Genomic DNA, 19,622 nt, shown 5'->3' with positions numbered 1-19,622 from the left:
ATCTACGAGAAATAAATATGAAATAAATTCGCTGGTACTGCGCGTTCGTTTCGTAAACCGGGGTAAGAGACAGCTGTAGGATTCTCCGTCAGGAAAACAACAAGCGTTCCATGTTTGCAAGAATGCATGACGCAGCGTGGAGGACACACGTGGGCTAAAGATACCGGAATCAAGCCGGAGAAAGGAGCCACGTGGGCGAGATCGAGTCTCTTCGCTTTGCTCGGCGACACCTCTTCCGAAAATGTTCCAACTCGGCAATAAACGCATGCGTTCTTCCTCGACACACAGCGGTCACACTGATTCTACACGGAGTGCGTCCGGGAAACTGGCCACGCCGATGCGGATAGTCCTGTTTCAGGCTGATTAGGGGAAACGGCGACTCGGCTGTGAAATAGCGCGATCTACGCGGACGTCAAGGACCGCCCATCCGAAATATCCGCAATGCGCTTCGAACGAAAATCGATCCTCTGCCCCGGCGCCGGCTACGCCCCGAGAGCTTTGCCAGGACACGAAAGAACGCGCAATAAAACCCTATATATTTCGCTCGTAAACCTCCAGACGAGACAGCTCTTCGAAAACTGTAAATCGATTCGAAAAACGTCGACGTATCGCTGTTTAATTGGCTCCATTTTAATATTTCGAACAGTCGGTAGCATCGTGTTAAAGAATCAAGACAGATACGGAGTTTAAACATCTTCTAAAAAGACGCGCTGACGCTAGACAGAGTTTGTAATCGTCTCAATACTGATTAAGTTTCGTCCGAAAAATTGTTTTGCTAGATTATCGGAAGTGGCTGAAAAATAGTAGCGGAAATTGACTGTTGACTGTTGGGGCATATATTTATGACCTTACTGACGTATAATAGTCGCTAAGATTTGTTTGTCACACATATAGACACACATATAGAAATAATAATAAGAAATCGCTGTAATTATCTCAGTAGCAGCAAATCTTTATTGTACATTAAAGAGGAGGCTGTACTCTTCCAAGTGAGATCAGAATGAATTGGTGTCCACTCGGAAGGTCTTTAAAATGGAGATTATCCTTAAATAATACCATACAAATTTCTCTAAAACACCTCTTTTTCCATTCCTTCATATTTTCATTGTTTCCATTTATTATTTTTGAAAAGCACGGTAGAGGTCATTCTCGTCCGCGAAGGGTTAACTTAAATACGTGACGAGAGGAAAAGCGATTTACAGCTTTCTACACAGTCGAACAGTCGGCCACTTTAGTCTCTAAAGTGTAACTTTTGGTGAGACGCTAACTAAAGGGGCACCGAGATAGCAGCGCCGGTTTCGAATTAGTACGGGATGAATCGGTCGGATCAATACCGGCGTGCCGAGGGTGAACGTGTAAGGAATACGCCGACGAAAGGAGCGAGAGCCCGCACGGAGACGTTAGCAGATAGAAAGTTGTCTTGTGCCACTTGTTATGCGAGCATCTTTAAATCTCCGAGCGGTACAGCGAGCGTTCCTCGGGTTCTCGGTACGAGATCATCGTTTCGAATGCGAACCGAGCGAGATTGCGTCATCGACGAAACGTAGAATAAACTGCGACAGCCTGTGTAACCCCGTCTAACCCTCGGGACGCGTGTCTCTGTCAGATAACGACGGATAGTTGCGCAAATAAGGAACCGGTCCGTCCCGCTGGCGTTATCAGTTCCGAATTGTCTGCGGACAGAGAGAGAGAGAGGATATCTGCGAAATTTTACGGGGAATTGGCTAATACATCCGTCGCGAACGGCCCGAGACTGAGAAAGAAGGATAACGTATATAATGCGTCGGGTGTGGCCAAATATGGCCAGACTACTTCGCGATTCGATCGCGTAAACCTGTCCTTATTCTTTCCGTTCTTTCCACGATAGCGTCGGCTCTTTCGCTTTCTCGTACCGCGGGATGCGTCCGGAGCCGTTTTGCGACACCGGGTAACCTTTATCCCTGCAGGAGAGTCCCTGTAGAAAGCCGACGACGAATTGTTCGAGAAACAAGAGCATCGCGACCGCGTTCAATGAGGCGGATCGAAAATCCGGAGCGACGCGAAAGCCGCCATCGAAGAAATACATATTTATATACGTGTACCCACATACGCGATCGTACGTGACAAGCGTGCGTACCCTCGGCGAAGAGGACGAGGATCCTTTCTCCATCATCGGCTGACCCAGTACCAGTACCATCGGGGGCCTACGCGGACAATTTCCCCAAACAAACTTACGCCGTCGTCGTCGTCGTCGTCCTCCCGTAACCAGCGATCCGCGGATTTTCTTTCGGTCAAACGCGACACCGGTATGCAAATGCTCGTCCCGTTATGGAGCTGCACGAGGCCCGTGTGCGCGATGACATCATTCCCGAGACGTTACTTAATATCGAGACTGCGAAATTCGTCGAGGCGACCGTTCTCTCGTTTTCTGAAATCATCAAAGATTTGTATTATTTTGTTCAGATGATCGAGGATCGATAGAAGAAGCACGGAGAACGATCGAGAACCAGAGGAGAAGAAGGAGCGCGATGAGTCACAATCAGATTTCGAGCCAACCGTTATCGACTCGATCCTCTTTGGCCACGGCTCGGCGACGGCGACGACGTATCCCGCCCGTTGTCCTCTCGAGTAGAAAACGACACCATTTACGGTAGCTTGCGGCCACCGTTGTTGATCGTTTTCGATTCTGTATCGCCCGAGATCGTTCGAGAAAGTGGACGCGCGTCAAAATCTTGGCCTCGATACCACAGCCCTTGCTCGCCGGAGAGCGAGAGCCGGTCGTCCGGATCCCCTAAAGCGCATTACGTTGCGGAACAAGGGGATCGTAGCGCCAATCGTCGTGGAACAAGCGGATTCTACCGTTTAGTCGTCGCAGAACTAGAGGATTCTAGTTGCGAATCTCGTAGCAGAAGAGAATTCTAACCTTGGTGGTTAGGGGACAAGATTGTGGCCTTGATCGTCATAGAAGAAGATGGTTCTGGTCTCAGACGTCACAGAACAAGAGGATCCTAGCCTCAGACGTCATAGAAAAAGAGGACTCTAGCCGCAGTCATCATGGAAGAAGAGGACCCTAGCCTCAGTTGCCATAGAAGAAGAGAATTCTTCCCGAGTCGTCATAGAGAAAGAAAACTGTAGTCTCAGTCGTCATAGAAGAAGAGGAGTGTGGCCTCAGTCATTATAGAACAAGAGTACCGTATCCTCAGTCATTATAGAAGAAGAGTGCCCTATCCTCAGTCGTCATAGAAGAAGAGAATTGTATCTGAGTCGTCGTAGAACAAAGGGATCCTAGTCTCAGACGTCATAGAACAAGAGGACTCTAGCCGCAGTCATCATGGAAGAAGAGGACCCTAGCCTCAGTTGCCATAGAAGAAGAGAATTCTTCCCGAGTCGTCATAGAGACAGAAAACTGTAGTCTCAGTCGTCATAGAAGAAGAGGAGTCTAGCCTCAGTCATTATAGAACAAGAGTACCGTATCCTCAGTCATTATAGAAGAAGAGTACCCTATCCTCAGTCGTCATAGAAGAAGAGAATTCTTCCATAGAAGAAGAGAATTGTATCTGAGTCGTCGTAGAACAAAGGGATCCTAGTCTCAGACGTCATAGAACAAGAGGATCCTAGCCTCAGTCATCATGGAAGAAGAGGACCCTAGCCTCAGTTGCCATAGAAGAAGAGAATTCTTCCCGAGTCGTCATAGAAAAAGAAAACTGTAGTCTCAGTCGTCATAGAAGAAGAGGAGTCTAGCCTCAGTCATTATAGAACAAGAGTACCCTATCCTCAGTCATTATAGAAGAAGAGTGCCCTATCCTCAGTCGTCATAGAAGAAGAGAATTCTTCCATAGAACAAGAGAATTGTATCTGAGTCGTCGTAGAACAAAGGGATCCTAGTCTCAGTCGTCAAAGAACGAGAAGACCCTAGCCTCAGTCATCATAGAAGAAGAGGACTCTAGCCGCAGTCATCATGGAAGAAGAGGACCCTAGCCTCAGTTGCCATAGAAGAAGAGAATTCTTCCCGAGTCGTCATAGAAAAAGAAAACTGTAGTCTCAGTCGTCATAGAAGAAGAGGAGTCTAGCCTCAGTCATTATAGAACAAGAGTACCGTATCCTCAGTCATTATAGAAGAAGAGTACCCTATCCTCAGTCGTCATAGAAGAAGAGAATTCTTCCCGAGTCGTCATAGACCAAGAGAACTGCAGTCTCAGTGGTCATACAAGAAGAGGAGTGTGGCCTCAGGTATCTAGAACAAGAGGAATCATTGCAGAACAAGAAGACCCGGCTTGTGGTCCGAATTCAGCATCGTTTAGCCATGTGTTCAGCACACAATAGCCCCTATATGTATACAGTATACTGCAGGGGTGGCCATTAAATCCTGACAGATTGGACCAGCGTGCAGGCTTGTGTGCTGGCTCCAGTTCTCCGCAATTAAGACACGTCAACAAGGACGTACACGCGCTTGCAAAAATATTTGCTCGCATCCAACGCGCGTGGCACCCTCGACATCAGTTCTGTTCGCATCATGCAAATACGCATCAAGAATTGTTTAAATGACCCTGCAGGTTCGATTACTCAACTGCGTTGCTATCAGAAACTTTGTACATGGTAACTTTTATATATATGGTAATCCCACTACCGGAAGACAGGAAGGGGTTTAAGTCGTTGCCAGTAATGCATTGGAAAGAAAGCCGTCAGTCATGTTAGCGAAACTGTGCAGCACGCAGAGGGTATCGATCCTTCGACCCGTTGATCCTCTCGCAGCATCCTTGAACGGACGGAAACGATTGTCGTCGATGTCCGGTGGTCGAAATGAACAGGTACGTATCATATATCGGGTGGCGAGACTAACAGACACTACAGAAACCTGTATACTGTCCAACAGGAGCGGAAGGTCAACGTTGACGGTGTCGATACCAATTATCTAAAGGTTGGAACCGGTGATCATCCCGTTTTACTTGTACCTGGTGGAGCAGGTGAGATAAATCGCGAAACAGGGCCGGAAACATCGGCCACGTGCGGTCGAACGACGGGGCTCGACCTCACGTTATCATTCGACCGTCTAGGTTGATGATAAACAGAATCATGTTCAACTAGAGTATGCGTAAAACTACTCTATAAATACTCTAATCGTTCTATTTTTGTCACAGTAATTAGACTTCGATATTGATATTAATCCTAAGTAGACCGCGGGTTTTTAGCATTTATGATGAAACTGTTCAGGGAAAATTGATTACAATTGCAGAATTAGAATAATGTTAGAACATTGAAAGGTTACCATGAACCATGAACTTATTAAAATTATCGCAGGAAGGAATTAACCCTTTGCACTCGAGTGGTGACTCTGAAGCACCACTAGAAATTATTGTGGGATTATTTCAAAGAAATTACGAGAAATTTTACAAAATGTTTGTTACATTACAAAATTTGTATTTAATAGATTACTAAATATTCAAATGTTATATGTGGAAGTCGGATCAGTTTCGTATGAATAAAATGAAAATATTCTAAGACGGAAGAAAAATTTAGTTTTAGAATGAATATAGCGCCGAGTGCGAAGGGTTAATGTTTATGTGGTTCCGGTACCTTGCAATTGGGGCAACAAATTTTTATTCTGTATAGACATCCACAGTCTAATTGTAGCTTCCGGAGAGATTGTGAGCAACCGAGATGAACGCAAGTTCCGAGATAAATATGGAAGTTATGGTGTCGCAGGTTCGATCTGGACCCACATGAGGCCCCAGGTGGAGGGTCTCGACCGGAAGAAGTTCACCGTAGTGGCATACGACCCGGCGGGCTCTGGGAGATCGAGACCTCCGGACAGAACCTACCCCGATGACTATCTCAAACGCGACGCGGTCCATGCTCGCAACTTGATGAAGGTCCTCGGATTCCCGAAGTTCTCGTTAGTGGGATGGAGCAACGGTGGCTTAATGTCGTTGATCCTCGCCGGGACGTTCCCCGAGAATGTTCGAAAATTGGTGTCCGTCGCGGCGAACTCCTACATGACGTCGCAGGACATCGAGAGTTACAACAGTAAAGATCCTTTGCTTGCTAGCCTGGTCACTCGATTGCAGTGCTCTATGCCAAATAAAAATTGCATCTAAACCGAAAAATGTTTTACAGACATCCGGGACATCAATGCTTGGTCGGAGAGGATGCGGGAGTCATTCATAGAAATTTATGGCGTGGACTATTTCCGGAAGATATGGACTGGCTGCGTGGACGCAGTCGTCAGAATCGCGAAGAAACAAAATGGCGATTTGTGCAAGGACCTGCTCCCCAAAATTCGATGCCCTACCTTGATCGTTCATGGGAGCAAGGACTCGGTGGTTCCCGCGGAGCATCCTCTTTACCTGAAGGAGCACATCGCCGGTGCAAAGTACGTGCTTTATCATCCCTACCTAATCTGATCGATCACGTAACGCATAATCTGCCGGCAATCGTTCTGTAATTTTTTAAAGTCTATGATCCATGGCTGAGAATTTTTTTAGAAGATCCTCAAACAGAAACAGCAATTCCAATCGCGAACAACAACTTAGTAACGTGATCTAATCGTTTGAGATTATACAGAAGATGATTGCTGAGCTTTCTTTTACTACAGTATAATTATTTCCAGTATTATTATTATTTGTTTCCAGGTTGAAGATCTTCGAGAAAGGAGCGCACAATTTGCACCTGCGTTATCCCAAGGAGTTCAACGATTTCGTCGCCGAATTTTTAACCGAGTAATCATTGATCTACGAGAAATGTATATATAGGGGGTTTTAGGAGTAGTCAATTATTGATCTCACCGAGATACATGTATACAAGATGAATTTACTCTTAATCCGTTACACTATACATAGAGCCACACTGGCACAAAAATATTAGCACGCATTCGACGTACGTCTTCGATTTTTCGACTGGCATTGAGTGTGCCATTAAATGGGCACAGGAAAGCTGATCGCGTGGGACCAGCCGTCTCGGGGCCAGGTTTCCGCCGTCGAGACGGTGTACACACGCTCGCGAAAATATTTAGACGTATCCGGCCGGCACGACATCCCCGGGATCAATAAAAGTTGAGGCGGGGCAAGGCCTGGCTCGTCGTTCCGACTCGGTTCTCCCGGCTCGACGTTGACGTTGCGTTGGCCAGCTTCAAAACGCTCGAACGATCTGCACACACACACACCACTTTCCTTCGCCCTCGCGATCGATACGCGCGCGCGATCGATTCAACGGGGACCGCCTCGCACCGGGAACGTTTCCCCCCCAGTCGGATTCTCCGTATCGATCCCCCGATTTACCCTGCGAACGACGATCGGACGCGGTTTCACAGCGGTGTAAACGTCCGGGTTTCCCGATCGTGTCCGACGCGCGATTCGGCTCGTCGAAAATCACCGTGTTCCTCGTGAAGGTCGATAGCATCGCGACTTTGCCACCCCGTGCTGACATGCGTAGACTATGTTGCGTTTGTTTCCGGTGCGGCCAACGCCCACCGTCGATCGCGGTAATTGACAGGGTGTCGCGAATTCCGTATCGGAAGCACGAAGACGATGTTAAATATTCCCCCTGTCCGTCGACGTCGACGTCGACGTCGACGTCGACGTGCCGAGCCGCGTCGACGCCAGCGGAATCCTCGAGTGCGGCTATAGAGCTGCAGAAATTCGATCGGTCACGACGACACTCACCCTTATCGCTACAACAACGCTGATAGCGAACGATTTACAAGATACCGCCGCGGTGCCGACGACGTTATTCAATTTCCCGGTAGGCGATCGCAGGAATTTCCTCGTTTGTTGTTATACCGAAAGATTAACGCATCGTCCACCGGCGATGATTCCGGTAATTTTGACAAGTCTATGAGCTAGGACTTTTTCATAGATCCTTGAACTTTAATCGTAACAACTCAGCCTCGATAACGTTGATAATTTAATTTAGGAATGTTCAAGAATATTCAAACTTCTTCTTGGCACAGCATTATTAGGAAACAGACGATTAACAATAGATTCACGGGACCCGTCAAAATGGCGGAATCCAATATTTTTAATCTACGAATATTGAGATTGTAAAGATGCATTCGTGAGGAATTATTTAGCAAATTTATTTCTTTACTATTTTTAATGCAAAACAGTCGCTTTCAGTGCTCCGTGAACCTAGTGTTAATTCAAAATTGATTTTTATCGGTTGCGAGGGACAACAAAACTGATATGCACCGTGGCGATGCTACGACGGAAAGAATAGCACTTCAAAGAGTCCCACTGTGTAGATCTCCGATTTACAAGGTACTCTGATCGATAACCACCTAATCTCGAATCCCACTGGAATGATTCACGTTATTTGTCCAGAGCGAATATCGCGATCCAGCGTACAGTGCCATTTGCATCAATTTCTCACTGGAAATTCTGATACAGCCGACTGTTTAAAGATCTAGGGTACTTTCACGATCACTAGAAAGCGGAATTTATGCATTTATGGTAAAAATGAGTGGGCGGAATTGGAAAGAATAGAAAGATTTTTGCATGCAAAATAAAAATCGGCCAACCGAACTTTCCTAAACAGAAGTTAAACGAAAATGTAATTTAATAATTCTAATTAAGCCATCTACGACGGTGTTATGTAATTATTCTAATATCTCTGCTGTTTCGTGTTTGACCATTTTTGACATAAATGCAAAGTTATTACAGTGGGAAAGAAATTTCGCAGATCGGCAGTCTAACGATCATCTAACGATCCCGTAGAATTCTAGATCGATCGTCGATCAGAATCGTGCTAGATGACAACGAGACGTGCCTCTTTTTTTCTTTAGGTACACGCTCGACGTCTCCGTCTAAATTGGCCGTGATGTCACCGAGCGTTTATACACTCGCGGAGTCGTTTAATGGCACTGCCAACGAAGGACAATGAGAGTAGAGCTAATCTAGTCGAGCGTGTCCTCTTGAATCGATACCGTGCCACGTAGAGGCCTCTATCCTTCATTCGTCGTTGAAACCGATCCGCATGGGCCGCGAACCACGGCAAACTTGAAATACGGCGTTGACCGTGCAGCCTCTGTTGTAATATTATCAAACACAAATAGATTCGTTTGAAACATCAAGGACTCGAAAGGATTATCCGCTGCTCGATGAAAATTCACAGATACAGCTAGTAATGCCGTCAAAGCCACCGGGTAAGCTGGTCAAACGTGCCCTCAAACCTAATTGATCTTTCTTCGCACCACTCAAAACCCTCCGTGACAAGTTTCAAGTCGCTATCCCTACCACGAGGGTAGCATAGGGTGAGAACGATTTAATGAATTATTTCTCCCGTTCTGCTCAATGTAAAATTACGAAAAAATTCACGAATATTCTACCCAATGGCACACACGACTGTGAATTTTTTCCGAATTTTCGACCGCAAAATCGATTTTTAACAAATTTTTTAGAAATGCTGCTGACAGCAGCAGCCGTCAGAGCGGTGACTTCTATGCAAGAAGATATTGTCACAGAGAAGTTACAAGTTCTCGGAACGTCATACCATGCGTTAGAATTATAAATAATGACACGAGTAAAATTAATTCATTTCCTCATGTGACATTGCAAAATCGAGACCCGGTCACACATACGTCTCGCGTTAAAACAGTTGATTTTGTATTCTTCAGATGACCACGTTCGTATTATTATGACAGTCCCAGATTTTTCGGACAAGGCAACCACGTTGAAAAGGTTGAAAATCTCCGAGGATCCTCAAAAATGCATATCTCTCGCAGAAGTTTCAGCGACAACGGTTCTACCAAAAATTCAGTAGAGTACAGTGTGAGTGTACTTGGAGAAGAAAATGGGGCACGGTGTCCCCAAAAGAATGCGAGCCGGTTCCGGTGTATAGCGAGCGAAACAGCCGCATACTATTCGATCGCGGGACTGACCGGGAGTGTTCACCTCCGGGCCGAGTACTCTCTGTTCTTCTCTGAAATGTAATTCATGTCGATAATAATCCTGATCCCCGGTTACGGCGGGCCCGTTACCCGGTGCACCTACCTTGTGTCTATCAGCCCGAGACTGGTGCTCGCCTGTGTGTGTAGGTGCGCGACCATAAGCGTAGATGAGCGCGCGGGCGTCGTCGCACACGATCGCGACCGGCTCTTTTTTTTTTCTTTTTCCTCGTGTGTCGGTTTTTTTCTTTTCGGGACGAAGAGTGAGTGATCCATACATGGTAACGGCGAGAAGACTGGCTTACACGTTGCAATCCGTAATCCACCCTACCTGTGCACTCTTGTCCCCGACTCGCTCGCTTGCCCGAACACGTCCTGCGAGGCTCGTGTTCAACCGCATGCATGCACACACCTCTCTGCGCACAGGCTGCATCTGTATCCGTCCCGACTGCCGGTTAACATAAGTGCAGTTTCGCAGCCAGATCACTGGCCACGGGAAATCCTGTGGTTTTTAAACCACCTGACCCCGAAATCTCCTATTTAACCATGGTACTAACACTAAACATAACAAGCATTAACGGTATAACATTGCCTTATAAAAATGGCAACCCTAAATTTATTGTCTGTAATTTTTAATACAATAGATGCTTCGACATACCACTATTTTCCATAAATAAATTTGTACAGTTTCAGTAATTGTAAAACAGAAAACCGGCCATTTTGACCGTGGTAGGTTTAGTGTTAAATAATCGACGAAGTTGGGCAATTGTTTTAGTCGATAGCTTTGCGCAACCGTTTCTTCAGTGGTTTGATCAAGGCCTCCTTTCTTTGTTAAATAGTCACTGATCGAAAATGGAATAATTTTTGTTCCGTTGAAAGCAATGTAAAATTGTTATGGTTTAATGTTGGTTAAAGTCTCTGTTAAACGAGCTTCCATCGTGACATGAAAAAATGTATAAAGATTGTTAAAAGTGTAATTTAATTCCCAGAAAAAGATCTGCATACTACACTTGCTCTGATTGTCCAGAAAAAATTTTGGAAAATGGAAACTCGAGTGCAGAACACCCCCCGTTTATTGGCACTAATACAAAATGTAACTAGTACACGTTATTTTATATAAGTCTGAATTTATTTGGCTATTTTTATTTATGTAGTTTGTAAATTTATAAGACGAGGGTTGGTTTCGCAAAGAAGTTCGTGTCTCGTCTGCTGTAAGATGCTCTCGATTAAAGCCGCAATATTTGGGTGGGCGTGTACGACAGTGACTCACGTATCGACTTTTCTTCCGGACAGGTAGGGATAGGCGGGGGTGGGTTTAAGGCGAGCCATAGGTAAGGGAGGAAAAGACCGCAATGAGGTAACCATTCGTACAACGCACGCAAGTCGCAAATATTTCGCGAACCCCAATCGTACTGCCCTTTTTGTAATCCTACAAAATGTTTGCAAAACATTAAATCCTTAATTTCAGAGAGAAACATTAAACATGCCTCTTAATCGTTTTATTCTCGTTCTCGACTCGAATACGTAAAATAGTCATTAATGTGTTGTTAACCCTCGCGTAGACACCGGACACGCGCATTTGCCACGTTTCCTCCACCAATTTTCCATGCTGTTAGCTCAATTGATCTATTTAACTGGAAAAATAGAATTCCATCCACCCTTTTCCAATACAAATGCCCCGAAGTTCTCAATCTAGGGTAATCACTAGACTGCGGATTTTGATGCAAAACAAAAATTGTCTGCATCGATTACACGAAAGGGGGGTTACATCAAAATTGATTTCTTCTCTCAATAATTCTAATAAGCTCTAAATACTGTACCAGTAATATTAAATTCATCTATTTTCATTTCATTTCATTTTTGTCATAAATGCATAAAATCCAGTCCAGTCGTTATTCCAGTACTTAGCCATTTCAGTCATCTTATTGCTATTAGTAATACACTATTTTCCAAATGTCTAATATGGACGCACGAATAAGCTACACAATTGGAAGCGAGGAATAACCTAACCATTTTACTCGTTCAAATCTACATGAGTTAGCATACATCTCTCATATTCAAGCAATTTATTTCCAAGAATGCTGCTACTCGTTATAGTCCGAATTTGCCCTAGCAACATAATCCCAAACTGCTAGGACCGCTTCCAGAGGAATTCATTGGCTACTGTGTAACAAAGGTTCCGCAGTCTCAGCAGCAAAACCCAGTCGCATCGATTTCTCGGCAGCATCGTCGCCACACCTCCGGAATCATCGAGATTCCGAAACCGCTCCAGCCAGCGATGATTTCTTCCGCAAACAGGGTACTAAAAAGTCGCCGGTGCAACCACGCCCGGAAATCGATGACCGTTCGCCTACGGTTTGCTCCTACTAGTCCAGCAACAATAGACTGTCGGTAGAATCTTAATTATTCGGGCATCGCGGCGTGTACATATTCGCTGAAACGATCATGCGAAGCAACGGTGCCGATGCCGGCCGGGCCGTTTAAATCAATGTTTTCGTCGTGCCCGGTTACATGGTGCCGAAAAAAAAGAGGTCGGCGTTCGTGGGCCGAGGACCGGCGGTCCTCTCGGGCTTTTGGCGAATCGAAAATTTTCAACGATATCACCATTGTCGATTGGCCGGGGCACCGTCGGAGCAGTTGGCAACGCTGCGGGCGCCGCGACGCGCCGGCCCGACGGAACGGTGGTGGTGTCTCGGCCAATCGGATTCCTCGGTGTCCTCTCCCCTCCACGGGTCGCCGTGCTCCGGTCGAAGCTTGAAAATCTGTAACGGACGCCGTTGCCGAGGCATATTCGTTTCTGGGCTCTCGTGACGAGTTAGCGTGCGTCCCGTTGTTCGTTCAGTACATTCACCAACGAGTTTTTCGAGAAACGGTCCCCCCCGTCAAACCGACAACAGCAACATGAGGGAAATTGTCCACATCCAAGCCGGCCAGTGCGGAAACCAAATTGGCGCAAAGGTGAGTGCGAAATCATCCGAAAGACCTACGTCGCCCCCGAGACCTCGTGTAACCTGAACGACAATTTCCACGAGATACCCCTCGCAACCATGTTCCTCGTACCGGTGATAATTCCATTTATTCCCAACGTTCCGTCCGAGAGTCTGTCGATTAACGTGTTTAGAGAACAAAGGGGCCGGAGGGGGGTGGTCGAGAAATATCGGGAGATATTGTTGGATCGCGGGTACGCCATCTTTCCGAACCGTTCGAACGAGACCTTCCCGAGAACGTTTAGCGGACGTTTGTTATCTCGCGAGACTGTAGGGTTCGCCGGAGGGAAAGGGGTGTGGGATCGCGACACAAAGAGCTCGAGGATCGAGTCGGCACCGGGAAAAAAAAGTCGTGTACGGTCGAAGACCTGTCATGGCGACAGAACTACGCCGGCCGGCGAGTATACATGCTAACGGTTTTTTCCGGTGAGGCGCCGTATACACGGACGTGGCGTTGTCGTCAAGCGTACGTTGCGCCCTTGTTTCCGTCCTGCTCGTTCGAATTTTTTTTTCGAAATTCGAACGAGAACGTTCCGCGGCGCGTTTCCATGGGAAAATCCGGAAAATTATTTTCATCGAGCGATCCGCGACTGCTGGGTGTGGCTGTCTCCGGGCGTCGAAATACACCGGGTTGATGCGGCACTGGAATCGAACGACTGCGCGCGCATTCGGTGCTCTTCTCTCTCTTTCTCTCTCTCTCTTTCTCTCGCAGGCCCGATCTCTTGTCCTCTCTTTCGGTCGCTCCCGTCATTCTGCGTTTTTCTTGCCGAGACTCGCAGACATGCGCCATTATTCACTCGCTATTCGAAACGACCGTTTTTTTCTTGTTTTCCCGACGGAGATTGACGTTTACGAATGGCTCGGCATGATGGAAAAATGATATTACAGTCGATGAATCATCAACGGTGCATTCTTTCTATTCGCTTCTGAAAATAGCAGAAATAGTTTTCTAGATCGCAATGTTCAAATAGAAATGGTCGTCGGCGATCGATGGAGGAGTAATCGTAATTAAATTGTAATTATATAGATTAATTGGTCCAGTCGGCGGCCATTTGAGGCCTGTAGTCGGCCATCTTGAGCGATGTTGTTATTATTAATACATTTTCTGAAGTTTTTCTGCGAGGTCATAAAACTACAGGAGTTGATTGATTTTTTATTAATTTTAAGCAGCTGCCGAGCACCAAGGCTAACTACCGGGTAGGCTAAATTTCAATTTACTCTTCGGGTCTGTAAAATTCTGAAAAATTGTATACCTAGACATTGTCTTCAAATAAATCGCAGTACAGGGGGGAAATCAAAATTGGGTGCTAGAAAATTGTGAAATTGGGGTTGAAAAAATTTTCTAAAATTCGACCGTTATTAAGGCTAACTACCGGGTAGGCTAAATTTCAATTTACTCTTCGGGTCTGTAAAATTCCGAAAAATTGTATACCTAGGCATTGTCTTCAAATAAATTTGGGTACAGGGGGTTAATGAAAATTGTTCTCCCTGTTGGGATTGAAAAAATCTTCTAAAATTCGACCGTTTGAAATATTTTAGCTCGGAGAAAATGCTGTAAATTCGCGTGTCCGGTGCACCATTGCAGTACTTATTGCAGTATGCACTAGTATCTTCCAGCTCGTGGTCATACCGCGATATTATATAATATAGACAATTATCACGGGAACTGGCTCGGGAGATTGGGGTACGATCTACCGTCTGCAGTCACGCTCTCGTAGTTTTCAAGGTTGCTTCATTGAGTCAACGTCCGCTTCTCTGGCTGGCTGCTTCTCCGTCTATTGTCGCGATATCGATTTTCAATCCGAGGCGAAATATTTCTCACGAGCCTGTACTCTGATCTCTGTCCATTGGCGTCAGGTCTGGAAAGAGAGCTCGAGTTGTGTAACGATTACAGCTCTGTCCATTCAGGGATCCTGGGGTCCAAGGACATCGGGTCTTGCGTGGCACAGCGAGAAACGCATCCAAATAAAGAAATCCGATATATCCTCTTCGTCTCTCTTCCCTTTCGGCCTGATTCAGGGTATCGATCGCGTTGCAGTTGCTAGAGTTTTCGAATTGGTCGCGAACATTGCTCTGCGTTCCGAAGATTCATGCAATATATATATATGTCGACGGTGTCTTATAGATGGTCGTGTAGCGTCCATCTGTTCGGAGAGCCATCTGCCAGATAGATCGTTCCGGAGGGTCGCAAAGAAAAGAGTCGTAGAGCAGCTGCTAGGGGGAAAGCAAATTGTAGTTCCGTTACTAACTAGCGGCGCCGCCATTTTGTTGCTTTTCCAGAAGATTCGTCCTGCTCGTCGTCGCCCAACGTCGCTATGCGCCGCGGTGCCAGGGCACACTAATTCTCAATTTCTCTCTCTTTTTCAAAATTGCAGTATCATTTTTTCAAAGTACTTATGAAAATAATAGTCTATCCTAATTTTTAGCTATTTCTTTCTAACGCATCGACACCAGATTTACCGGGCACTAAAACTGACTATTCCGATCACTTTATGAAAATAATAGTCTATCCAAATTATTAGCTATTTCTTTCTAACGCATCGACACCAGATTTACCGGGTACTAAAACTGACTATTCCGATCACTCTATGAAAATAATAGTCTATCCAAATTATTAGCTATTTCTTTCTAACGCATCGACACCAGATTTACCGGGCACTAAAACTGACTATTCCGATCACTCTATGAAAATAATAGTCTATCCAAATTATTAGCTATCTCTTTCTAACGCATCGACACCAGATTTACCGGGCACTAAAACTGACTATTCCGATCACTCTATGAAAATAATAGTCCCTCCAAATTATTAGCTATTTCTTTCTAACGCATCGTTTCGATACGTTCCAAAATTTCTGATCACTTCGAAAGGGAACAACCGAATAAGTGTCCAAGATGTGCAATTTCTCCCGGTGGTAAACAAGGGCAGGAAAGCGCATGAATCGGTCCAAATTGTGTTATGCTAATTGCGCCGGGTTCGGTGTGTTACAGTCCTCACTTCTATATATAGCGATGACATTGGTGACTCATATCTCGCTACAGCAATACATGTACATTGCGTGTACAGGTAGGGGGACTGGTGGGAGGTAACAGGGCTGGGCGATCTTAGCTTCCCACTAACGATATTCATATATGGTCACACCGCTCGATACAGGCGTCGTTTCCATGTAGGACGTCGCGGTGGATCACGTAGGCGTTCGCGATCGCGATCGCGTTCGGCCAAATTCACTGGATCGAGTAATTACCCAACGATAGTCGTCGAGCCAGTAGAATATGTCGCCTCGGCCGATGCTGTCGTCTGTCGCTCGATAACAGACCGTTTCAACGCTTGTCGACGTTTCGACCTATGATAACGTCGCGCTCGTTGAGTAATCAAGATGTAATTAGATAACAGTTCCAGCTGTTCCGAACAGACTCGGCTGTTTCCTGAAAATAATTAACGAGCACTTAGGCTGCCTGGATGAAAGATCAGATCCAGCTGTTCGAGACCTTGCGATCAATCAGATCCTCCGAATAATTGGACCCAGTGCATAGTTAGCTACCCGAGTCGGAAATAGATGAGACATCTAATTAAATCCTTCGCGAACTAGTTCGCCAAGTACAACCAACCGGGGACGTTACATTCGGTAAAATTCGCCGGGCAGTACAGAATTAATTAATTCGGATCCGCAATTAGCAGGCTAACTAGAAGACAGAGGATCCAGCTTGCATTCAATCGGATCCGTCTCGGCCGGTTCCCCGACTAAAAATAATTGAGCCGGATGCGAACTTAACTAACAGCTGTTCGGTCTCTTCCGTTTAATCAAATCTCGCAACGGCCGTGGTTCTCCGAATAAAAATAATTAAGCGTGAACGAGCCTGAGCGCTCGCTCGCGCGCGCTTAGGCGGCTACCTGGCTGATAGGGCTGTGCATGTACGCGGCATTCGTCGGCGCGATATCCAGAAATACACGGCGGGACGGGTCTTTGAACTATAGGGAAGAGAGTATACTCTAGGCAGAACGGAGAAGACCAGCGCGCTGTCTCGGTGCATCGCGCTGCTTCGCTGCATTTTCGTGCTATGCATTCGTTCGCGTCGAAATATAAACCACGCGGGAGGAGGTGTACCGTGGTGAAACGAAACGCGCGCGTGTTTGATATAATTAATTTTCGTTCGAGCATGGTCGCCGCCGTCTCGCGCATCACAGAGAAAGAATGCCGACTAAACGCAAAACCTGGTCAGGAAAGAGGAAGGAACAGGCTCTCTTGTTCGTAGCCGCGTGCGCGCGCGCGAGGTAGAGAGGTCTTAATGAACGTGCGCGTATTACGAGTAATTACACGCGAGCTATTCAATGCGCGAGGTCGACGAACCGCGTTCCTCGGTCGATACCACGGAAGACTGGAAACGGATGCGAGGATAATCGCGAAGAGAAAGCGTCGCGTCGACACACGGGAATCATCATATCCATCGTTCTTCTTCCCTGCACGTTCCCGATCCCAATGCCAACTGAATTATCCCGTGGCCCGCTACCGTTATAAAATGGACACTTTGCGAGGATCGTTGCCTCGCTCCTCCCATGGGTAATTATCATTAACACTCCGGTGCACGGGTGGGGCTCCACAGGGTCAACCAGAATCATTCCTTCCAACCTGATGTCATTCGCTTATCCGACAATGTGCAAACATCGATTCGAGAATCAATTTGCATAGCTGATAGCCTTTGATTTTCCTATTAGTAGTTTGAAATCAATATATTCCCCCACCCGAGCACACTCGAAGCGTTAATATAGTATGCTTTTTTCGAGTTCTATGATATTAATGATGAAATTGTTTTGCAGTTTTGGGAAATAATCAGCGACGAGCATGGCATCGACCCGACCGGCACCTACCACGGTGACTCGGACCTGCAATTGGAGCGCATCAACGTGTACTACAATGAGGCCTCCGGCGGCAAATACGTGCCACGCGCCATCCTCGTCGACTTGGAGCCAGGCACCATGGACTCTGTTCGATCGGGACCTTTCGGACAGATCTTCAGACCCGACAACTTCGTGTTCGGCCAGTCCGGCGCTGGCAACAACTGGGCAAAGGGTCACTACACCGAGGGCGCGGAATTGGTCGATTCCGTGCTCGACGTGGTGAGAAAGGAGGCGGAGAGCTGCGACTGTCTGCAAGGATTCCAGCTGACCCACTCCCTTGGCGGTGGTACCGGGTCCGGTATGGGTACCCTGCTGATCTCGAAGATCCGCGAGGAATACCCCGACAGAATCATGAACACATACTCGGTCGTCCCGTCTCCAAAAGTATCGGACACCGTCGTCGAACCGTACAACGCCACCCTCTCCGTTCACCAGCTCGTCGAGAACACGGACGAAACCTACTGCATTGACAACGAGGCCCTCTACGATATTTGCTTCCGCACTCTGAAACTGTCGACACCCACCTACGGCGACCTGAACCATCTCGTATCCCTCACAATGTCCGGCGTGACCACCTGCCTCAGGTTCCCCGGTCAGCTGAACGCTGACTTGAGGAAACTCGCCGTCAACATGGTACCGTTCCCCCGTCTCCACTTCTTCATGCCAGGATTCGCTCCTCTGACGTCCCGCGGCAGCCAACAATACAGAGCCCTCTCTGTACCCGAGCTCACCCAACAAATGTTCGACGCGAAGAACATGATGGCCGCCTGCGACCCCAGACACGGAAGGTACCTCACCGTCGCCGCAATCTTCCGCGGCAGGATGTCGATGAAGGAGGTCGACGAGCAGATGCTCAACATCCAGAACAAGAACAGCTCGTACTTCGTCGAGTGGATCCCGAACAACGTGAAGACAGCCGTCTGCGACATTCCACCACGCGGTTTGAAGATGTCCGCGACGTTCATCGGCAACTCGACCGCCATCCAGGAACTGTTCAAGCGAATCTCCGAGCAGTTCACCGCCATGTTCAGGAGAAAGGCTTTCCTCCATTGGTACACCGGCGAGGGCATGGACGAGATGGAATTCACCGAGGCCGAATCCAACATGAACGATCTGGTCTCCGAATACCAGCAATACCAGGAAGCCACCGCGGACGAGGACGCAGAGTTCGACGAGGAACAGGAAGCCGAGGTCGACGAGAACTAAACAGACCTAAGATTCGAAACGACTTGCTGCCACCGCCCCCCCTCGTTATCTTCTCTCTCTACACTCATGCTGCTTCTTAACTCTGCGTTTTACCCGAGCCCTCCCCCCTCCCCAGTATTTTTTATTTCTTTTTTACAGACTGTTCTTTCCACTATAAGGCAATTTCAAGGCGCACCTTATACCTCTACCCCGATCGATTACTTTCAGTGCTCGCTGAACAATTGGAGAGATTAATTATTGTCGTTCTATGCAGCCCCCCTCGTGTCCTCAAACTCCCCCCCCTTTTTTGGTCACTTTCTATGTTTCTCTTTCGAGTTTACTGTTTGCGAGGTGCGTCTTCTCTGTATCCAGTGTATAACCGCTGTTCGCGGTCACCACCGTTTATAAATAAATTATTATGATATAAGCGTATGTTTTATAAGAACCCCCAATTTATACTAGCCTTATAAGTGAACGCATCAGACGATTGGTTTTGTATTTATGAAAGTACCATTGTAGATCTGAATAAACTGGATCATTCAATACCACGAATGCCATTGAAACGTTGTTCTGTGTCTGGTCTCTCGGTTGCTATTAGAGGAGGATCGTTCAGACTTGACAATCACGGAATTATTTAAACAATCGAGTCGGGAGCTTGCAAAGGGTAACCTAGAATATTTTGAAAATAACGGGATAGTTC

At 46.7% G+C, this 19,622-nt stretch overlaps 2 protein-coding genes across 2 annotated transcripts; both read left to right on the top strand.

The window, feature by feature from the left end:
• Positions 1-4,667: 4,667 nt before the first annotated feature.
• On the top strand, positions 4,668-6,727 carry LOC143360512 (serine hydrolase BPHL-like). The gene is made up of 5 exons (XM_076799443.1): positions 4,668-4,787; positions 4,853-4,943; positions 5,683-6,003; positions 6,094-6,349; positions 6,609-6,727. The coding sequence occupies exons 1-5, from the start codon at positions 4,668-4,670 to the stop codon at positions 6,697-6,699; spliced, it is 879 nt and encodes a 292-aa protein (XP_076655558.1). The 3' UTR covers positions 6,700-6,727.
• Positions 6,728-12,625: 5,898 nt separating this feature from the next.
• LOC143360579 (tubulin beta-1 chain) lies at positions 12,626-19,349 on the top strand. Its single transcript, XM_076799570.1, has 2 exons — positions 12,626-12,814; positions 17,657-19,349. Exons 1-2 carry the CDS (start codon positions 12,758-12,760, stop codon positions 18,941-18,943), a joined length of 1,344 nt encoding a protein of 447 aa, XP_076655685.1. The 5' UTR covers positions 12,626-12,757; the 3' UTR covers positions 18,944-19,349.
• Positions 19,350-19,622: the final 273 nt, after the last annotated feature.

This window comes from Halictus rubicundus, chromosome 13 (assembly GCF_050948215.1).
Source record: "Halictus rubicundus isolate RS-2024b chromosome 13, iyHalRubi1_principal, whole genome shotgun sequence".
NCBI lineage: Eukaryota > Metazoa > Arthropoda > Insecta > Hymenoptera > Halictidae > Halictus > Halictus rubicundus.
This window is presented reverse-complemented; position numbering and strand designations above follow the sequence as displayed.

Coding starts and splice junctions, on each gene's coding strand:
- LOC143360512 (XM_076799443.1), top strand. CDS start 4,668: ATGTTAGCGAAACTGTGCAGCACGCAGAGGGTATCGATCCTTCGACCC. Junction 4,944..5,682: donor ACTTGTACCTGGTGGAGCAG/GTGAGATAAATC, acceptor ATGGTGTCGCAG/GTTCGATCTGGACCCACATG. Junction 6,004..6,093: donor GGACATCGAGAGTTACAACA/GTAAAGATCCTT, acceptor AATGTTTTACAG/ACATCCGGGACATCAATGCT.
- LOC143360579 (XM_076799570.1), top strand. CDS start 12,758: ATGAGGGAAATTGTCCACATCCAAGCCGGCCAGTGCGGAAACCAAATT. Junction 12,815..17,656: donor GAAACCAAATTGGCGCAAAG/GTGAGTGCGAAA, acceptor ATTGTTTTGCAG/TTTTGGGAAATAATCAGCGA.